This window comes from Erinaceus europaeus, chromosome 10 (assembly GCF_950295315.1).
Source record: "Erinaceus europaeus chromosome 10, mEriEur2.1, whole genome shotgun sequence".
Classification (NCBI taxonomy): domain Eukaryota; kingdom Metazoa; phylum Chordata; class Mammalia; order Eulipotyphla; family Erinaceidae; genus Erinaceus; species Erinaceus europaeus.
In genome coordinates, this window is record NC_080171.1 from 53,324,683 (window position 1) to 53,347,217 (window position 22,535).

Consider the following 22,535-nt stretch of genomic DNA (forward strand, 5'->3'; position numbering starts at 1 on the left):
TGTGTGTGTGTGTGTGTGTGTGTGTGTGTGTGTGTGTGTGTGTGTGTTCTCTGCCTTCCTACTTGGCAGTGCTAAAAGGGCCATGCTTTTAAAATTTCCACACCTGATCCATGGATTCCATGCTATCATTTACAATAAAATAAAAGGAAGGTGGGTGGAATCTGGAATCCACTACTAGGAGACAAATGCAATGGGTTTGGTTCTCATCCCCATTTTTTTTTTAAATTTTGTATCTTAAATGTTTTTCAAGGTGCCATATATCAGCCTATTTAGTAGAATGGTTCATGTCAAAGAGCTAGCATAAGAAGTTAAAAATAGAAGGTTTCTTTTTTTTTGGGGGGGGGGGTTTCATTGTCATTTTTCAAGTTAGCATGGCATACTGCCATGACCCTAGTTCAGAGCTTTATCATCTGAAGGCTGGACTACTGTGGCAGCCTCCTTAACTAACATACCTGCCTCCCATTCATCTTCCACCCCCACCTCTCCTAGACACTCTTGCCAGATTAACCTTCTCAAAACACCTCTTTTATCATTTTACTCCTCCCTCTAATGGCTCCTATTTGCCTTATGGAACAATTCCAGAACTCCTGTCTGAAAATTAAGTCTCCAATGTCTAGCTCCAAATTCTTAAGCTCTAGACACCACCCTCAACTTAGTCCCTCTATTCAGTCTTCCTCCCACCCAGAACATAGCTTAAACATCATCAGTGAACTGTCCTACTTTTGTTTGGGATAACTCCTGCCTCCCATGCTTATTTCTGGTTTTCTACACCCACCCAGACTCTGGCCATCTTCAAGACTTGAGTCTGAAAATTATTTGTGTACCATAAACACACAACACTTGGGGGCAGAAAGGTGACACAGCTGGTAGAAAGCACGTTACCATGTGTAAGGACCTAGACTCAAGTCCCCAGTCCCCACCTGAAGGAGGGAAGCTGCACAAGGAGTTGTGCGGCAATTGTCTCTGTCTTCTCTCTCTCTCTTTCTCTCTCCATTTCTCTTCCTCTATCAAAGAAAAATTGAAAAAAAAAAAAGATTTCCAGAAGAGGTAGAGTCATGGTTCAGGTACCAAGCCCCAGATAGCCCTAGTGATAAAAAAGCAAGGAAGGAAGGAAAGAAGGGAGGGAGGAAGGAAGAATGGAAAGAGGGAGAAAGGAAGGAAAAAAATGTTCAAGCTAATTTTATAAGCTCCCTGTTTATTCCTTTTTAATATTTTATTTGTTGGATAGAGACAGAGACAAATCAAGATGGAAAGGGAAGTTAGGAAGAGAGAAGGAGAGACATCGGCAGCACTGCTTCACTGTTCATAAAGTTCCCCGACCCCCACAGGTGGAAACTAGGGGCTTAAACCCAGGTCTTTGTGCAGTGTAAAGCATGCACTTAACTGAGTATGCCACCATCCAACCTATACTAATGTTAATTTCATAATACTTTGTCTTTTATTTTCATTTTTTATAATTATTTTCTTACTGCTTCATCCTTTCACTGAAGTACAGCTTACATACTGTAAACTTACATACTTGGAAAGTAATATTTTCAAGCATAATTTTTAAGGTTTATGGATGTTAGAGCACATATCAGAACAATATTCTGTTTTATGTCAGAATACTATTTCATTGTATATTATAGTTATGTCACATTTTTATTATTCAATTGATGGACACTTGAATGAGCTATTTGCAAGTTTTTTCTATTATGAATAATGCTACTATGAATAGTTCACACACAAGTCCTTGTATGGGGGGAGTTGGGAAGATTGAAAGGCAGAGAGAAAGACAGACACCTGCAGACCTGCTTCACCACTTGTGAAGTGAATCCCACCCCCCGCAGGTGCCAAGTGGGGGACTCAAAGCAGAATCCTTGTGTGGGTCCTTGCACTTCATACTATGTGCACTTAACTGGGTGTACCACCACATTGTCACTTCTCCATGTGAACTTTATTATTTCATTCAATTCCTAACTTTGTGAAAAATAAAGTATTAGAAATAAAAACAGACTCAGAGTTCAAGTAACCTGCCACATAGTGAAATTCGGTGGGTTTGAACACAGAACTCTACCTCAATAACTCAAAAGCCTAAGTCATGGGAGTAAAAACAGATAAAATATCTTTAGAAAACTAAAGCCAAGCATCTTATAGTTGAATGTGGCTACAATCTGGACATTCTTTCCAACACAGTTATATGATGTTTTCCTATGTCTCTTGGTGATTTTTTTCCCATGTAATTTTTCATATTTGGACACGTTTGAGAATCCATACAAAATCCATTACCCTCTAGCTCCCTGTATTTGCATAAATTTAGCTGTTCACTCTTGCCACCAGTGTTCCACAAGCTGCGGAGAAGGCACCCAGACTCGAAGCGCCATTTGCCGAAAGGTGCTGAAAACCGGAGTCTCAGCTATTGTCAACTCTTCCCTGTGCCCTCCACTGCCCTTCTCTTCATCCATCAGACCCTGCATGCTGGCAGCCTGTGCAAGTGAGTTGTCAGAGCTCCATGGGGATGGGAGAGAAACCCAAGTAGAAGCAGCTGTAGCCATGCAGTAGCCTTCCCTAAACCCAAGACCAGTGGGAGATTGTTAGGCAGTAAAGCCTGTGGAGGGCAGGAGAAGGGGAGTGCTCAGCTGGAGATGGAAAAGGAATCTTAATTACACGTGGCCAGGCGGAATTCACTTCTCCAGTGGAAAAACAGTTTGCAGGAGGTAGAGCAAAGTTCAATTGCGGGCGTACAGAGATCTGGAAGGTGGAGGCAGCATATCACTAATGAAGTCTAATGGTAGCCACTCTGGGCTTTTAAACTACTCTAAACAGATTTGTTCTGTTTAATATTAATCCCCAGAGCTCTCCTCTCCTCCCCCATGTACACCAAGGCCCTGGTGTTCAGCTGGACCCAAAGGGTGAATATTGAAATGGAGACATTCGCCTTCCCTTTGTCCTCTGCTTCTTTTTAAAAGTCCTGTTAATGAGAGGAGCTGCCTTTCCCTTGGGATGCCCTCCCATCTAGAACCTTGCTTGGAAGCACTAGGAGCAGAAAGACCCAGCAGGATGGTGGTAGGAGGTTGGCCCAGTGCACCTCATTAGCTCAGTGTTTGACTGTGGTGGCAACTTGATGTGTCACAGCTGGGTAACCAGTTGCTCCCATTAAGCAAAAGGTGGTAAGTGAAGGCCTGGGCCAAAACTAACTCTGAAATGCTTTATTTCCCTCTTCTATACCTCCATCTCTCTTTCCCTTTTCCTTTTTGCTCTCTCTCATCTCTGCCTCTCACTGTTGTTTCTGTTTTGTTTTTTGTTTTTTTCTTTCCTGCCTTGCTGTCCTTGCCTTCCAGGGCCAGGGAAGCCATCTGCAAAACACAGCCCTCACATTGCTGCCACGAGGAAGATCTACATCCAGACTCGCAGGCAGAAGAAGCTGCACTTTATGGTAGGGGGCTTCGCTTACCTGCTCCCCAAGACCACGGTGGTGCTGCGCTGCCCCACGCGCCGCTTCCGCAAGCCGCTCATCACCTGGGAGAAAGACGGCCAGCACCTCATCAGCTCGGCCCACGTCACCGTGGCCCCCTTCGGCTACCTGAAGCTCCACCGCCTCAAGCCCTCGGATGTGGGCATCTACACCTGCGCTGCGGGACCCGCCCGTGAGCAATTCGTCATCAAGCTCATTGGAGCCAACCGCAAGCTGGTGGGCCGGCCCCTGAGCCTGAGGAGCGAGGAGCAGACACGCTCAGGGAGGAAGGGTAGCCTTGCCAAGGAAGCCCTGCAGCCCCACAAACACCAGAACGGCATCTTCTCCAATGGCAGCAAAGCTGAGAAGCGGGGCCTTGCCGCAGACCCCGGGAACCGCTATGATGACCTTGTCTCTCGGCTGCTGGAGCAGGGGGGCTGGCCTGGGGAGCTCCTGGCCTCGTGGGAGACGCAGGACTCCACGGAGAGGAACACATCCTCGGAGGAGGACCAGAATGCCGAGCAGCCCCTCCTGCACCTGCACCTGCCCTTCACCATGGTGACGGAGCAGAAGCGCCTGGACGACATCCTCAGGAACCTCTCCCAGCAGCCTGAGGAGCTGCGTGACGTCTACAGCAAGCACCTGGTCGCCCAGCTGGCCCAAGAGATCTTCCGCAGTCACCTCCAGTTGCAGGATGGGCAGCTGAAGCCTTCGGAGCGGCGGGGCCCCCCTGTGGCCATCCCACCTCACAAACACGTGTCTGGCTTCAGCAGCTCCCTGCGGACCTTGTCCTCTGGGGAGGCCGGGGGCAGCCCTCGGAGGCCTCACCGAAAGCCCACCATCCTGCGAAAAATCTCAGCAGCCCAACAGCTCTCGGCCTCAGAGGTAGTCACCCACCTTGGGCAGACTGTGGCCCTGGCCAGTGGGACGCTGAGTGTGCTCCTGCACTGTGAGGCCAGTGGCAACCCAAGACCTACCATCAGTTGGGCGAGAAATGGAGAAGAGGTTCAATTCTCTGATAGGTGAGCTTTGCTGCTACCATTTTTTTGTTTGTTTGTTTGTTTTGGAGGGGGTACTGGTGGTAGGGATGGGGCTGGCAGGCAAGGCCTACACTATCTTCTTGCTTCCTTCAAAGAGTATCCCAGAGTAAGACTTAGAGCACTGAATCTCTGGGAACACAGCTTGGGTTTCAAACCTTCTCTCATACTGATAAATTGTTGGAGCAAAGACAAGGTATTTAATTTTTCTACACTCTGTTCTCATCTTTATAAGGCAATAGCAACAATGCCTATCCACCCCAATCCCCATAGGATCCCAAAGATTAATGACATACTCTCTGGATGACTTTGAACTTTTGGCAGAAAGATATCATTCCAGGCCAAGCCATTATTACATTACCACTTTGTGAGATGAAACACTGAAAAAACCCAGCACAAAGGCATTGAGTCTCCATGTGTGTGGTCCCCCAGGTCTGGGGAGAGAGTACAGCCGGCACCTGCTGCTGTTCTCCATGGGTGAGCTCATTCTCTGTCTGGACTGGACAGGGATGTTTGTTCCAGAAACCTTTGATTGCCAGCTGGGCCTGTGATTAACTATCCTAATATTTCTTGGTGTCTCTGTTTTGAAGTGGCATTACTAGGGTGACAGCTTGTGTTATGTACTGATTTTCTTGGGCCCTGACTATTCATAATGTAAAATCAGCAGTGGTCATAGAGGTAATAATAACACTATTTTTTAACACGACCTATGTGCCAAGCTTCCTATATCAGTTCTTACCGGCCCTCCCAGTAGTAATAGTATCTGGCATTAATCAAGTGGTGCTATCTGACAGGCAAGTGTTAACTTGTGCATATGCTTCATATCCTTGCATTCTAACAGCCCATTTATCCCTCTAACACAGCAATTGCTACTCGGTTCACTGTCAATAGTGTTAATCCTGGGCAGCAAGTTCAGCATAGGCTTTTTTTTTTTTTTTTTTTGCCTCCAGGGTTATTGCTGGGGCTCAATGCCTGCACTATGAACCCACTGCTTCTGGAGTTTACTTTTTCCCTTTTGTTGCCCTGTTTATAATTGTTGTTATGATTGTTGTTGTTATTGCTGTCATTGTTGGATAGGACAGAGAGAAATGGAGAGAGGAGGGGAAGACAGGAAGAGAGAAAGAAAGACACCTGCAGACATGCTCCACTGCTTGTGAAGCAATTCCTGCAGGTGGGGAGCCAGGGGGCTTAAACTGGGATCCTTAAACCGGTCCTTGCTCTTTGCGCCATGTGCACTTAACTCACTGCACTATCACCCAGCCCTCCAGCATAACATTTTTAACTATACTTTGTGGAGGATGAAACAAAGACTAGTAGCATAGTAAATATGTTATTTTTCTAGGTGAAAAATTCAAGATATGTGACAAAAATAAAAGATAGTCACTTGATTTATAAACTATAAAGAGAGGAACCTTTAAGAGCCTCCTCATTTTAATCTTTTGCTTCTCCCCATCTGTGTGCAATGAATGTTTTTTTTCATTAAATATACTTCTAAATGCTATCCTATTTAGAATGCTTTTAAAAAACATTTATTGAATTATAGAGGCCACAGTATCATTCTGGCATATGGAGTCAAATCCAGTACCTCACACATTTAAGTCCTGTAGTCTGGCAATTGAGCCCTGTTTTCTACTCTGCTAGCTTATATATAAGGTAGGCAAAAATAAAGGATTTATTTTTAGGTAACTGCATTTGTGGTTTTAACCCTCAGTCCACACAATTGACAGTATCCTCTAATTTTACATAGAAAATTGAAATATAACAGCTCATCCAAGACTACATGTTAGTGAGAGCCAGACTATGGGTTCAATATCAATTTTTTATAACTCCAAAAGTAGTCCTATCTATTCTTCTGAGACTAAGTGAAGGGAAGTGACTTCTACCTTCCCACACCTTTGGTACCTTTAAAATGCCGATATTTTTTCTATTTAGCCTTAGTATACCAAATACTTACAGAATAAATAGCATTAGTAACCATGCTAATTCTTTTCTGTGGTCTTACAACATGCCAGACAATGTACTCAGTGTTTTAAACCATTTTATCATTAAATGTTCCCCAACACCCTGTGGGATAATTTCTGTTGTTACCACGTAACAGATAAGAAAATGAGGCACAGATGTTGGACCCGCACAGATGTATTGAAGATAGGATTGAACACAGACGTATGCCTTGAGAGCCTGAGCTAGTAAACACTTGGTTGTTTCTTGATTCTCTCCATCTGGTGCTCTATTCTTTTGTTTAATTGCTATAATCCCTGCAGTTCTTTCCAGAAATCTTTATAATGAATTTTTTTTAGGTCAGGTCAAAGTCACAGTCAATCCCCTTGTAACCTGTGGGTCACAAGTGGCAACTCAAATGTCAAGCCCCAAGCCCCCCAGACTGGCGGGTGCTGGCTTAGTGTGGTGCCCTGATGCTCAGGTGGGTGGTGCCCTGACACTCCTCTATGTCAGTAGATCTTCCTTGTTCCCAAATTATACCACCTCCACTAGTCAGGTAGCTTCTCAAGTTTAGACACAGTTTATTCATATTCCCTATGCCTGTTGCCCAGGATTAATACTGTTGACAGTAAAAGGAGGTACCAGTTGCTGTGTGAGAAAAAAAATAAATGGGAATTAACACTTCTTGACTAATGGCTTGCACTGTGCCTCTATACTAGTAACTTTCATAGCCTTCATCTTAATGCCTGTCCACCACAAGCTGGTATGCCTACTTTACAGATGAAGAAATTATAGATCACAGGAGTTAAGGGATTTGGCTAATGTTAAGGAGCTAATAAAAGGCAATATCCATAGGGCAGAAACAAGCTTAGCTGTACCCAACTCAGGCCTTACTGCTTTGAGTGAATGAATAATGGCTATACTTCATCAGGGACATAAAATTGCCTCAAAACCTCACTGTTCTCTTTTTAAGTTTTTTATTAGTGGTTCAATATTAACTTACAAAATTATGTCAACAGGGTACAATTCCACACTGTTCCCACTACTAGAATTCTCAATCCCTGATCCCTCCACTGCAGTCCATCACGGTTCTCCCAAGGTTGCAGACATGGGTTAACCTTTATCTCTACAGCGATCTATCTACATTTAAACACAATTGCCCCCTTTTTCTTCCAGGTCCATTCCTCTCTTCCCCTCCAAGCCACATAGGACCCTATTATTCCATCCAAATATCTCTCCCCCTTTCTCTCTCTCTTTCTTTCTCTCTGTTTCTGTCTCTCTTTCTCTCTTGGAGCTGACCTGATGGAGCTTGAGTTTAGAGCCCTATCTTCTTCCTCCTATCACTTCTTACCCACTGGGAGTATGGATAAGTTGTTTTTGAGGCACAGAAGGTAGGAGTTCTGGTTTCTGTAATTGCTTCTGTGCTAGTCATGGGTGTTGGCAGGTTGATCCATAGCCCCAGCCTGTTTCTATCTTTCCTTAGTAGGGTAGGGCTCTGAAGAGGCAAGGTTCGAGGACATACTGGTGAGATCATCTGCCCAGAGAAGTCAGGATGAACTCATGGCAGCATCTGCAACTTGATGTCTGGAAGGTGGCAGGACATAAAATGAGACAAAATGGTTAATGAACAAGAACCAAAAAATAGGAACAGAGCAATGAGATAAGGAATCCCAGGGTGGAATAAAGCTAGATTCACCCTAGGCATGTTTCCAGGGGCCCACAACTATGATACTCCCTGCCTGAGTTTTAGCTAGCCTGAAGTTGGATAAAAACATTGTCTGAGAAAATGTTGTCAGAGTAGAGAAAGGAGCTGGAGAATTAGATTAGAGCAGAGAGGAGCTCCCATTTTTGAAAATATTCTATGGATAGAATTAACTATTTACCTCTATCCACCTGACCCAGGATATATATATCCCTAGAGCCTGTGTAACCTCTAAATCCCTATTGGTCTGAGCTCACAGCTAAGAACAGTGCAGGCTGCACTCATTTCAGGATCAGTCTTCCTCAAGTGGCAGGAAAGATTATCTTAGCCCCCTTTCACAGTCTGGGGCAGTACCTACCATAGCTGCTCTAGGGAGGGCTAGGTCTTGGGAAGGCCCACAAGAGGGCTTGTGATAATGTTCCTGATAGAAGTGACCAGTGGTGGTGCAGAGAAGGATACATGAGAGGTCTAGACCCATCATATTTGTGTGGAAATCTAAGGATTCCCTCTCTAGGGCCCCAGATGATGGAAATCCTAGCTATCTTCTATTCTTCCAGAACTTCTTCCTTTGTGGACTTTTTAAAAACATTGATTAAAATGATAGAAGTCACAGTTTCATTCTGGCATATGGAATCAAAGCCAGTACCTCACACATTTAACTCCAGCAATCTAGCAGTTGAACCACTTCCCTTAACACAGGGACCCCTTCTTTTGAATAATATCCACTTCCGTCTCAGAGCTAGAGAACAAGATAGCTGTTTGAAAGGGTGAAAAAAGAAGTTTCTATTTTCCCTGAACTAGAGAGATTACTAAGTTCTTACTCAGAGACCCCCCAACAATCTCCTTGAGTGCTGGAGAAAATCCTCAAGTTCAAGGGTCACTGTCCTCCTAGATCATCTGGTGACTCCAGGAATGATGTGGAAGAAAGTAGACAAAAGTTAGGGCTTCAGAGCGATGTTCACTTTTCATGACTTTTTCTCTTCATTTAAAACATGAGGAGCTTTTACCTGTGATTGCAGATCAGAGGTCACTTCAGAGATGGAATTTACAGAGGGGCCCAGAATGTTAAAACACCTATGTTCTTGGGAAAGGGAGAGGGCCTTTAACCACAGTAACTTTAAAGTTTGTTGTACAAGGTGTTTCTCAGTGGTCAACAAAGCAGGCTTCTTTGAGTACATGAATTTGGGGCATTTTCACTTTAAACTAAGCAGATATATTTACTATTGAATTTACTTCTATTTTTCTAATATTACATAAGGGTTTCTTTTTTTCATTCTTATTACAGAAGTAATAAAGGACCTATAAAACAATTCAAATAATAATGAGATCTGTAAAATAAGAATAAGTCTCGGGAGTCGGGCGGTAGCACAGCGGGTTAAGCACACGTGGCGCAAAGTGCAAGGACTGGCATAAGGATACCAGTTCGAGCCCCCAACTCCCACCTGTAGGGAAGTCACTTCACAGGCAGTGAAGCAGGTCTACAGGTGTCTGTCTTTCTCTGCCTCTCTGTCTTCCCCTTCTGTCTCTATTTCTCTGTCCTATCTGATGATGATGACATCAATGACAACAACAGCAACAATAACTACAACAATAAAACAAGGGCAACAAAAGGAAGAATAATAATAAAAAAACTGTTAAGTCTCTCTTACTCCCACCCCACCCCCAATCCTAGCCTGCAAAGGCTGTTACTCTTAATGATTCAGTACACATGCTTTTGGAATTTTTATATATTGTATGAAACATACATAACACAGACATAGAATTTGTTTTAAAGGAGCTATTACTCATGATTAGAAATTTGGGGGTCAGTAGTGGCATACCCAGGTAAGTGCACATAGTACTATGTGCAAAGACCCACTCCCCACCCGCAGTAGGGATGCTTCAGGAGCAGTGAAGCAGATCAGCAAGTGTCTTTGTCTCTTCCTCTCTAGCTCCCCCTCCTCTCTCAATTTCTCTCTGTCCTGTCCAATAAAATAGGAAGGAAAAACAAAAAAGAAAAAATGGCCACCAGAAGCAGTGGATTCATAGTGCCAGCACTGATCCCCAGCAATAACTCTGGAAGGGGAGGGAAAGAAAGGGAAAAGAAATTGAATTAGTTTTCCTTCAACAATATGCCAGGAGACATTTTCATAGCAGTATGTAGACATCTTCTTACATATTTTTGCACAGTTGATTAACTGTTTCTGAATGTATTTAACTATTCCCAAATTTAAATTTTTAAAACTTCTTTAAGCATTTCACTGTGTATTATGGCTTTTCATGTGGTGATATCATGTTTACCAAGTACTTCTTTGATCGAAGAACAATTGTTTTATTGCCTAGTATCTCAGGAATATCAATAATTCATGAGATACTATTTAGAAATACTTCGTGCACCCTTTTATTTTTACTTTGTTGGTAGTCTAACCCCGAAGGCCTTAAGATGAATAAGGTTCAGCAGGTTCTGGCTAGGAAAAAAAAAGGGACATGGCAGCCTGGTATTGAAGAGGCTAAAGGTATAAGGTTCTGGAGAACCAAGAACCAATGGATCTTCAGTTCTCAGGGCATTGATGAGGTAATACTGGGGTAGTATTCAAATGGAAAAGTACATAAAGGGTATGAGCAAATAGTTGTGCGGTTTATTCTTCTGTCAAGGTATTTTTCTAACCCTAGCCTTGACAAAGATTTTTTTTTAGGATTTTATTTATTTATTAATGAGAAAGATAGGAGAGAAAGAACCAGACATCATTCTGGTACATGTGCTGCCAGGGATTGAACTCAGGACCTCATGCTTGAGAGTCCAGTGCTTTAGCCACTGTGCCACCTCCCGGACCACAAGATTTTTTTTAAAAATAAATTTCTTATTGGTGATTTAATAATTAACAATAGAACTAGGCAGTTAAAAGGTGATTAAGAGAAATCTGTTGCTTATTTGGCTTTTAAATATGCAGTTTTAGAGCTTATTTTGTAAGAAATCAGTTTCATGAAAGAAGCACTAGCAATTCAGATACCACTGCATCTCATTTTATATGTAGTTAATAGTGGAAATAAATTCATCTGATTCTTAGAAGTACATGTAGCTTCTCAAACACTACTCTCTAGGGTGTCCTTGGATATATTTTAACAAACTTGTCGCAATCCCTATTTCTTTTTGTTTGTTTTTGGTTTTGTTTTTTACCAGAGCTCTGCTCAGCTCTGGCTTATGGTGGAAGGAGGGTTGAGCCTGGAACTTTGGAGTCTCAGGCATGAGAATCTCTTTGCATAACCATTATGCTATCTACCCCTGCTCCCCAATCTCTATTTCTTCCTTTGTTTCACAAACATTTCTGTACTTACTGAGTCAGACCCTGTGTTAGGTACTGGGGATAGGAAGAAGAATCAGTTCCTATTGTAGAAATCAAAGCTGTAAATGCAATGTTTAAAGTATGGGAGAGTGGCATGCATATTTCTTATATTCATATGTATATTCATCAGTCTTTATTTGTCAGATAAAATGCCATCTCACTGGGGCAATTCTAGTCACCACAAGTCTATTCTCTTGCGGTTTACATGAGTTCAGACTTCTGTTCACTAGAAATGCTTTTCTGATCACTCTAGCTGAATGAGTACTCCTTAGAACTCCCAATTTCTTTCCTTTTAGTGTCTTTTTGTTTTTGCTTTTTATCACCAGAGCTTCCCCACTCCAGGATGACTTTTTCAAATAAAGACAAAGTGTAAGAGAAAAAGTGAAAGAGACCACATCAAAACTTCCTTCAATGTAGTAGGGGCTTGACTCAAACCTGGATAGCACACATGGCAAAGCAGTGCACTATCCATTTGTAAGCCAATGTGCTGACCCTACTCTACTTTTTAAATCACAGAATTTTACTAGTCTTTTTTTTTTTAATTTTTTATTTAAGAAAGGATTAATGAACAAAAACATAAGGTAGGAGGGGTACAACTCCACACAATTCCCACCACCCAATCTCCATAACCCACCCCCTTCCCTGATAGCTTTCCCATTCTCTAGCCCTCTGGGAGCATGGATCCAGGGTCGTTGAGGGTTGCAGAAGGTGGAAGGTCTGGCTTCTGTAATTGCTTCCCCGCTGAACATGGGCGTTGACTGGTCAGTCCATACTCCCAGTCTGCCTCTCTCTTTCCCTAGTAAGGTGTGTCTCTGGGGAAGCTGAGCTCCAGGACATATTGGTGGGGTCTTCAATCCAGGGAAGCCTAGCCAGCATCCTGGTGGCATCTGGAACCTGGTGATTGAAAAGAGAGTTAACATATGAAGCCAAACAATTTGTTGAGCAATCATGGATCCCAAGCTTGGAATAGTGGAGAGGAAGTGTTAGGGAGGTACTCACTGCAGCCTCACTGCAAACTCTAGTGTACTTCTGCTTTCAGGTATATATTTTGCAGTAGTTTATGGATACGTGTGCACATAAGCTCTCTCTCACAGAAACTGGTGTATATCTAGGTTATGGGACTTTGTTAGAAAGTGAACTACCTGAGGTGAAATTAGAGTGTACTATAAAAGGAAAGGCCTCACCCCAGCGAGTAATGAAGCTGAAGGGTTGTCATTCCACACGTGAAGTCTCTGGATACAGTCTGAGGTGAAGCATGTTGAGGTGGCAATCGTTGCGTTGGTTAGGTTGTGATCGGCGGATGCAATATTATTTGGTTTGGATTGGGAGACGCATACGGGAAAGTGGGCCCTATCCAAGGGTTCCAGGACTGGGGGAAGTAGGGGTTCTATAGTGAAGATGTGAGGATCCTGCTGTCTTAGGGTTCAAAAAGACAATCGATAGTTAATATTATCATCACATTATTTGTTAATTGGGTTAACTTTGAAAAGTCCCTTTGTTATGGTTTGCTGTACAGTATCCAGTATCTTGTATATAGCTGTGCTATTGGATGCTAGAATTTTACTAGTCTTACATATGGTTTGTTTGTTGGTTGTACTTAAGGGAGAGGCTTTCTTTAATTCGATATCCCTGTTACTGATAAAAGCACCTGACACGAAACAAGTACTAAGTGGTGTGTTGATGAATGATAGGATAAAACAAAATAATAAATAAGGGCTGGACGGTGGTGCACCCAATTAAGTGCACATATTACCAAGTGCAAGGACCCAGGTTTGAGCAGTGAAGCAGGGCTGCAGGTGTTTATCTTTCTCTCCTTTCTCTATCTCCCCCATCTTCTCTCAATTTCTCTCCATCCTACCTAATTAAAAAAATAAAATAAAAACTTGAACCTAAAAGATAATAAAGTTAAGCTGGAAGAATAGATAGTAGTGTTGGGTAGACAACTGAAATGGGTTTGATAGGAAATGATTTGATATTCCTTTAGATGGGTACCCTGAGGTTACCTGTAACTCAAGAGCAGAGTTAGGACGAGTGTCCAGCAGAAATATCAGGAGGAAGAGTATTTCTGAACAGGTAGAAAGCAATGCAAAAGCTCAGAGGTGAAAATGAGCTTGGTGTGTTGAAGGATCCTCCCCCCAAAAAGCCCATTTGAATAAAGTGTGGTAGACAAAAGGTAGAAGTGGCAGGGGATGGAGACCATGAGGGTAACTAGAGACCAAGAAAAGGCAGTCAGGATTCAGTCTGGGTGCCACAGGGAAATTTGGGGGAATATTTGGCAAGAAACTGAAATGATTTCTGTTTTCGTAGTCTCACACTGGCTACCCTGTGGTAAATAGACTTGGATGGGCACGAGTGACAGCTAGGGAGGGGGCGGGCAAAGGTGTCCTTTACAATCATCCATGCACTCCAGCTATCTGCTAAACCTTATGGATACATTGTTACGTACCAGAGAGTGAAATGATAAATAAGGCAAGGCTTTTGCTCTCCAGAAACTAGCAAACTCTGAAGTACTACTGAGGATAAAATAACTAGGGCCCCAAGTTTGTATTAGACACAACCAAGCAGGATACTTTTCTTTAAACTTGCAAACATAAAAAGTGGATGAAAAAGGGGGTTCTCAATTTCTATGTGATTATCACCAAAAACTTGTTAGAAATGTAGAGCCAGGCAGTGGTGTGCCTGTAGAGTGCACGCATTACCCTGTGTGAGGACTTGAGTTCAAGCCCCTGGTCCCCACCTGCACAGGAGAAAGCTATATGAGTCTCAGGGTAATGCTTCCTGTGTCTCCTTCTGTCTCCTTTTCAATTTCTGTCTCTCAGAAAAGAAAGAGAAAGAAAAAATTGTCCACCGGGAATGGTAGTGTAGGTGTAGGCACCGAGCTCCAGTGACAATCCTAAAAGCAAAAAGCAAGTACACATTTTACCTTGTGCCAAGATCTGGGTTTAAGCCCCCATCCTCACCTGCAGGGGGAAGCATCACAAGTGGTGAAACAGATTTGCAGATGTGACTTTTTCTCTCTCCTTCTCTACTTCCCCCTCCCTCTATCAAATTCTCTGCCTTATTAAAAAAAAAAAAGGCAAAGTAAAAAAGAAATAAATGGCTACTGCTCCTGATAGATTCATCATGGAATCATTGAGACCCACCAATAACCCTGGTGACAATTTAAAAAAAAAAAAAGAAAAAAAAACATGCAAATCCCTATATCTTCTCTTTTCCCAGAAACTCTTCCTACATCAGGAACCCCATAATTTGCATGTTTAATAAGCAGCACAGGTGATTCTGATATCTCAGGATCACAGACCACCTTTAAGTGCTGTGGGGAGGGACAGAATATTATGAATTGTGCTACTATGACCTTTGGTGTATAAAAACAGGACTCTGGGGAAGGAGGGCAGGGAGGGGATTGGACAAGGGTTTTGGGGTCCTGGTGAATGGTAGTGGAAAATGACCTAATTGAGGTTGAGAGTGTTGTAAAGACACCTATCACACAGAGAGAAAAAATTGCACCCATGTGTCCACAACTGTATACATACAATGATTAAAAAAATCCTCTGAGTAGAATCAGGCACTTGTTATTCTGTTAAAAAAATTGGAAGTAGACAAAACTCTGTACTGAAAAAGGAACTCGGGAGTTCCTAGCACTCTTCCATCTGCTCTACCACCCAGCCTCTCACTAGACAAATATTTGCAAGTGAATTGGGTTTCACTCATATGGGTTTTGGATTTGTGTGAAACCAAGATATGAAAATAAGAGGACCTATGTGTGAAGGGAGTAGACATGACGAAAGTTAACAAACTCCAAATATGCCAGTTTTCTGGCAAAGTGCTGGACTAGCTAGAAGTTCAAATAACTAAGGGTGGCCACCTGGTTCAACCAGAGCACAAAAATCAGGGCTGGAACTTTTGTAGAATGAGCTAGAAAGTTTGATTTTTTTAAATTTGCTTTGCTATATTTTCAGTAATCTGTGTATAAATTTACTTAGAAAATGAGAATGTTGCTTTTTTCTTTTCCTTTCTTTCTTCTTTTCTTTCTTTCTTTCTTTTTTTTTTTTTTTCTGCTTTCCTGGCCAAATTCTTGCAGCTCTTGAGGATCTGTAATAGGCTGATTTAAACACATTGCTGCTCTGCAATATCCACCAGAAAAATAGTGTAGTCTCACTTAGAACCTAATATCTTAATGATATCTCAAGTGTTTCAAAGTATTAACATCATAACCATGAAGTAGATGACAACCCATAGCCCAAGATTATCCTCAGTTTCCAACAAATTAGTTATGAATTTTAAACTTCTATATAACTGCTCACTTTATACAAGAGTGGACTATTTGATCATTTCGTATTCTAAGGCAGAATGCAACATAAAACTCCTTCCTACCCACTTGCTCCCACATTATTTCTTGTTTATTCAAAAAGAAAATAGTTGTCTTTTCAAATATTACCTGTTACAGTCTGACCAGTCAGCAACATTCTATGCAGTCAGAACACTTCTTTCGAAATACACATTCTTTTCATTAGAAACCACATATATTTGGTGTGCTTCCTATTTCTCTGTTTGTTCTTTCTCAGTTGTCTCTGTAGATTTCTCTTCCATCTGTTATCCTCTCTCTGCAGAGTCTCTGTATGCACTAATTTTGTGACTCTAGCATTGTCACATGCCAGTGATTATCACATAGCTAGAATCAGGCCAATTCTTCTTACTTTTACGTATAACTGTCTGCTGGACACCTCCTACTCAGATACTCAACAAATAGGTCAACTCTATCGCAAAACTAAGATGCTGAATCCTTAGTTCAGTAGAAAGTTCCCCAGTGCATTCAGCTTCCCAGGCCAGAATATTCCTAATGGTTCAGTTCCTTGGTGATTCTTTGTTCTTATATTTTTCTCTGTTCTTGGTGTCTTTGCTTTGGTTTGCGTCTGACAGGTTTCAATAATTTCAAAAACCTCTTTATACTTGTTTTCTTTAGACCAGTAGTTGGCAATTTACAGTCAGTGGCTTTTACATTTATTAAACGGTTATTAAGAACAGCTTACAAGGTATTATTAAAAAGCCATTGAAATTGAGTCCAAAGTTATTATGTTAACTTGCTCAAGGCCTCACACTTAATAAATGATGAAACTGAGATTTGAACTCAGGCTTTTTTATAGGACAATTAAAAGAAAGAGTTTTCAATCTTTAAAGAGTTATTAAAAATAAAAATGATACACTACAGAGGCCATAGGTAACCCTCAAAACCTAAAATGTTTGCTATTTGTTCCTTTATAGACAAAGTTTCCTGAATCTTACTCTGAATTGTTTGATATACTACCACTGTTTGTTTCTAGAAACCTGTCCATGCACTTCCCATGCTTAGAATTCTTTTAATGATATTTCCATTCCTTAAAGATTAGTGCCAAATGCTTTATGCTAATATGCAATATTTTTACCATCTGATATCTGTCCCTTTTGTTGTACTCCCATCTCACCCCAGTGAGTTCTCCCCTTCTGCAGTACCTAATTCCTTGCTGTCTCTTAATTTGCCTGGGTATTCTGATTCCAGTGGTTCCTTTGGGGAAGCCCATCCTCTTGAGGCCAGTTAAGTCTCCTGTCCACCACCTACATACTATCCTATGCATAATTCTCTACCTCAGCCCTAGCACAATGTATTAAACTTAGCTGCTCTTCTCTGTTGTCTCTAGAGAATATTGCTCTTCTATAAAGACGGATGTTTAAGAATGTATCTTCCCCCAGAATTCCAAAGATAGGATAAACACTCCACAGATGATAAACGAATACATGAATAAAGGGATGATGAGCTCCAGTGATTATAAGGGGGGGGTTCCTAATTGCTGAAGGTTGTAACCTGTATGGTTTTGCATAATCTGGCTCTGAGTCCTTACCACACAGTTATGACAAAGTTCTGTGAGTGCTAGTTGCTCTCAACTAAACATCTCTGCCCTACCTTTTTTTTTTTTTTAACTAAAGAGGACTTACCTAGGATACTTTTCTGGAGAAGATCCAGGAAACCCTGGGATTTAGTGGTATAGACCTGTACAAAAGCTTTCAAAATACTTTGAAAAACTTAAGTAGGGACAGAAAGCAAATACCTTATGACATCCTATTTCATGGGTCAATGGAGAAATCAAGTGAATTCTTTCTCATATTTATGAAATAATTATTTTAAGTATTCTGTAGATGCTTATTTTTCCATAGACTTTTCTTATTACTTCTCCAATTTTCAAAATGTTGAAATTAAAACACAAGCTACCACCCAGCCCAACTTTACTTGCATAAAGCCTCACACTATATGAGTAGTAGGACTAGGACTTGAAACCAAGTCATTTCTGTCATCAGAGACTATTTCTTATCATTGACTTTAACCTTACTGGAATACATGAATTGGCCATTGCTTTAAAAAGAAACCACTGTGCTGCTTGTACCTAGTATAAGTGAACATTCACTCCTTTAGCCCATTGGCTTCCAACCAATGAGGCTTTTGGTTTGACCTTGACACATCTATTTTAAAGACAGCCCGTTCTTCAACTGGTTGCTCTACCTTTACATATACATATACAGCTATAAATATGCACAACACAAGGCACATAGTAGGCTCAGAGTAAACATTATATTGTTACATCTGTGTTTGTGTCTCTTACTGCCTATGTTTACAATGTTGATAGCCTGTGCAAGTTTGTGTTTAGATATGTAGACCATAAGCAAGATGAAGATAAATTGTCTTGCTTTTCAATTAATCTGTATAAACAATGAACACTTAATGGGTCCTCCTCTTTACTATGTTTTGAGTTAAGATTCAAGGGAAAACTGATTAGCATTTGCACAGGATACAACACTACTACTGAAGGAATTCCATAAGTAATTCTAGCCCACTTCTAACTCTAAAAGGTGCATGTGTAATGGATGAAATAGATGCCCAATATTCCTATATGATAATTCAACTCCAGAAATAATACTTGAGGATACTGACTTTGGTACAAAAAAGTCAGCTTCTGAAAAATTTGCCTTGAAAATTGGATTACCCAAATCTGGGCATTAAAAATGGATGAAGGGAGTCGGGCTGTAGCGCAGCGGGTTAAGCGCAGGTGGCACAAAGCACAATGACCGGCATAAGGATCCCGGTTCAAACCCCGGCTCCCCACCTGCAGGGGAGTCGCTTCACAGGCGGTGAAGCAGGTCTGCAGGTGTCTATCTTTCTCTCCCCCTCTCTGTCTTCCCCTCCTCTCTCCGTTTCTCTCTGTCCTATCCAACATCGATGACAACAACAATAATAACTACAACAATAAAACAACAAGGGCAACAAAAGGGAATAAATAAATAAAATAAAATACTAAAAAAAAAAAAAAAAAGAAAATTAGACTTTTAAAAAAAAAAAAAAAAATGGATGAAGATTGATCCTTTCCTCCAAGAAAGAGCTAAGTACTGCTGACAACATTACTGGTGGGGAAATTCCCTGCCTTCTATCCAGCATTATTGGCCTAAGGGTTGCGTGAATAGCTCTATAGTGGATTGTCGGAAAAAAACATAATGTAATTCCCTATGTTTTTCTATGCAGAAATGCATCACAACTTTTCCTATTCATAGCTCAGCTGACATGTCTTAAAGCATTTAAAGAAGACTTCCGTAAAGTTTATGAGATGTTTCAAAAGGAATGTGAAGAATAAGACAACATAAGATTACATTAATGAAATAGAGATTCCTTCCTAGGGGGTGGCAAAGTGCCTTACAAGTTATATTCCATACATGGAATATAGGAAAGAGGTTTCTTCTAGGAATTTCTAAGGTGGACTTTTATTTTTATTTTTTTATTTCAAATCTGTTTCTGGGTATGATGATCTCACTCTCCCTACCCTCTTGTTTGGGAAGAACAACCAGATGGCACATAGTTAACTCAGAGAGTAACCCATGGGTGGTAGAAGGAAAATAAGGCAATTTAGGCTCTAATTCCAGCTCTGCCACTTAGCAATGACATGAGTCCATGAGTCCGAATCAACCTTTCTGATCTCTGGTTATCTTATCCAGTTAAAACAATTACACCTCAGCTCCCCACCTGCAGGGGAGTTGCTTCACAGGCGGTGAAACAGGTCTGCAGGTGTCTATCTTTCTCTCCCCTTCTCTGTCTGCCCCTTCTCTCTCCATTTCTCTCTGTCCTATCCAACAATGACGACATCAGTAACAACAACAATCATAACTACAGCAACAATAAAAACAAGGGCAACAAAAGGGAAAATAAATAAATATAAAAAAAAACAATTACACCTGCCTTGAACAGCAATTTTGGGACCAGGTGGTGGCACACCTGGTTGAATGCACATGTTACATTGCACAAGGACCTAGGTTTGAGTCCCTGATCCCCACCTATAGGGGGAAAGCTTCACAAGTGGGGAAGCAGTGCTGCAGGTGTCTCTCTGCCCCTTTCCTCTCAATTTCTGACTGTATATCCAATAAATAAAGATAATAAAAAAATTTTAAAAAACAGCAATTTATGTTAAGTACCTGGGACTTCATGGATGCCCTTGTGTCAGTATCTGTAATCTTAGTCATTTTGATTTGGAACCATTGTATGACCCCATCTCCCAGGGGGAGATCACAAATTTAGACATTTTATTTTAAGGAACACCTACACAGTTGTCTATATAGTTGATGCAGATATTTAGCAAACACCGTGTAAAAGAGAATGAACAGCCTAAACTGAGACAACAGGAAAGGATGCTTATATTCTACATTTTTCACTATAGTTTCTGTTGTGATAGGAAGAAGAAATCTCTGACATATGAACGCTTATACTTTCCAGAAAACTTTGCATGATGTTCCAGTGGGATGTTGAAAAAAAGATGAATTAAAGAATATTTGGAAGACTTTAATTTGGGTAACATAGAGTATTTACAGATGGAAAGTTCTCAAAATAAAAGAGACATTCATATGGGAAATGTTTCTAGGGTCATTTTCAGAGCCATGAGTGTTAACAGTGCCATATGTAAACATCATAAGCACTGAAATACATTTCCCAAGTTTGTAGCTAATTTAAAAACTGGAAGCTGGGCAGAGAGGGAAGTTAGAAGCAACCAACTTCAGTTTGGTTTAATTTCTTTTATAGAGCAAAAGGAAATGAATATGACAAATGCTTTTCTCAGTGGGGGGGGGGGAGTAAGGCCAGCTAAAAGGTCTTGTAAAATCTCCATTGTAGTTATTCTTCTTCCTAGAAAAGTGACCCTAGCAAATGAGTGTTTCCAGAAAGTATTAAACATTTTTGGGGGAGTGGCTAGTACTAGAGGCTCTTGCATATGCAGTTCCACCACACCTGTGCCAACCTTTCCATCTGTCTTCTATTTCAGATATGTGGGGAGAGAGAGATGTCAAGATGCATCCTCTACTGAGTGTTCTATTTCCCTGTCTGTGATTAACTTGTTTTCTACAAATGAGAGACACTGAAGCAAACCAGACATGAACATTTTCTTGCATGTTATACATCAAAATCAGCCAACTTTTCTTCTAAAAAACTGCATAATACACATTTAGACTTTGCAGATCGTCCTATTGCTGCCCCACTCAACTCTGCAACATAAAGGCAGTCAAAGTGCATAAATCAATGTGACTGTGTTCCTGTAAAACCTTATTTTTTAAATAAAGGTGGCCACTGACTGAAATTCATCAATTTATGTTACAGATGTATAAGAAATATAGTCAGAGTCATTCAAGTAAAGGTTTGTAGCGTGAAATGAATTACCTAGTGAGCAGGCAAACACCACACATATTAACACCTTCAAGACCTCATTTGGTCCAGGGGTTGGTGAAGCAGTAGGGCGGAGGGTTTGCGAGCTTGATGTTCTGAGTTCAGTCTCCAGCCTCACACAAACTAGAGTGATATTTTTGTTCTCTCATTAACAAGTAAATAAAAAGATCTTTTTTTATATAGTGAGTCCATAAATTTCTTTTTTTAGCTTTATTTATTTATTCCCCTTTGTTGCCCTTGTTGTTTTACAGTTGTAGTTATTTTTGTTATAATTGTTGTTGGATAGGACAGAGAGAGAAATGGAGAGAGGAGGGGAAGAAAGAGAGGGCAGAGACAGACAGACACCTGCAGTCCTGCTTCACCGCCTGTGAAGCGACTCCCCTGCAGGTGGGGAGCTGGGGGCTCGAACCGAATCTTTACGCTGGTCCTTGCGCTTTGCGCCATGTGCGCTTAACCCGCTGCGCTACCGCCCGACGCCCCATAAATTTCTAAAGAGAAAGAAGTTGATGGTTTTGGTAAAAAGTACTAGGACAGGACGTAGAATGTGTTGTCAGGAGGCTTCTGCCATCTCAAAAATATTTTCTAGTTCACCACCTGGATTAACCAGTAGTTTCAAGAACAAAATGACTTTTAGTTGGAAATTGCATTAGAAACACAGCAGAGGTTGGGGCCAGGCAGTGGTATACTGGGTTAACCGCACATAGTACGAAGCGCAAATACCCGCACAAAGATCCCAGTTCAATCCCCTGGCTCACCACCTGCAGGGGGATGAATTAATAAGTGGTGGAGCAGGTCTACAACTTTCTCTGTGCATTTCTCCCTCTCTATCTCCCCACCCCCTTTCAATTTCTGTCTGTCCTATCCAATAATAATAAGAATAAGAAAGCATGAAAAATGACTGCTAGGAGCAATGGCTTCATAGTGCCAGCACCTGGCCCCAGCAATAACCCTGTAGGCAAAAAAGAAAAAGAACACAGCAGAGGTTTAAAGAAAAAATTTCCCTAGCCAAAGTGATATGCCGTTCTTTACAAACATATGTTCTCCCAAGAAACCTATATAGAACAGAATATTTTGCAAGTCTTTGGGCTACTGTAATTTTTAATTTTAGGAAAGAATTTTTGCTCAGAGAAGACTTCACACTGCGTTCTTGATTTTCTCCACCTTCAAGTATTTAAAATCTAGACTACTCTTGTTACTGAATGTTCATTCCCCCAAGTAACTGCAAATTTTGGCACAAATTACTCCTCCATCAAAAATGAGGCCAAACTGCATGCCTTCCAGCTATTTAGAAATCCAGCATATTCTTGTTAGTGATTGTCTATTTCCCTGAGTAACTACAAACCTTAGCATGAATTAACCTCTACCAAAAGTGAAGCCA

The 22,535-nt window shown here is 41.3% G+C and overlaps 1 protein-coding gene across 4 annotated transcripts in view; it reads left to right on the forward strand.

Annotated features, from left to right (window-relative positions):
- Positions 1-22,535, forward strand: part of ADAMTSL1 (ADAMTS like 1) — a 1,221,418-nt gene that overhangs the window by 1,066,961 nt on the left and 131,922 nt on the right. For all 4 annotated transcript variants that reach the window (XM_060199610.1, XM_060199611.1, XM_007535759.3 and 1 more), the window contains 2 exons: positions 2,320-2,473; positions 3,321-4,455. In XM_060199610.1, coding sequence (XP_060055593.1) covers positions 2,320-2,473; positions 3,321-4,455 — 1,289 coding nt within the window. The remainder of the gene's footprint in view (positions 1-2,319; positions 2,474-3,320; positions 4,456-22,535) is intronic.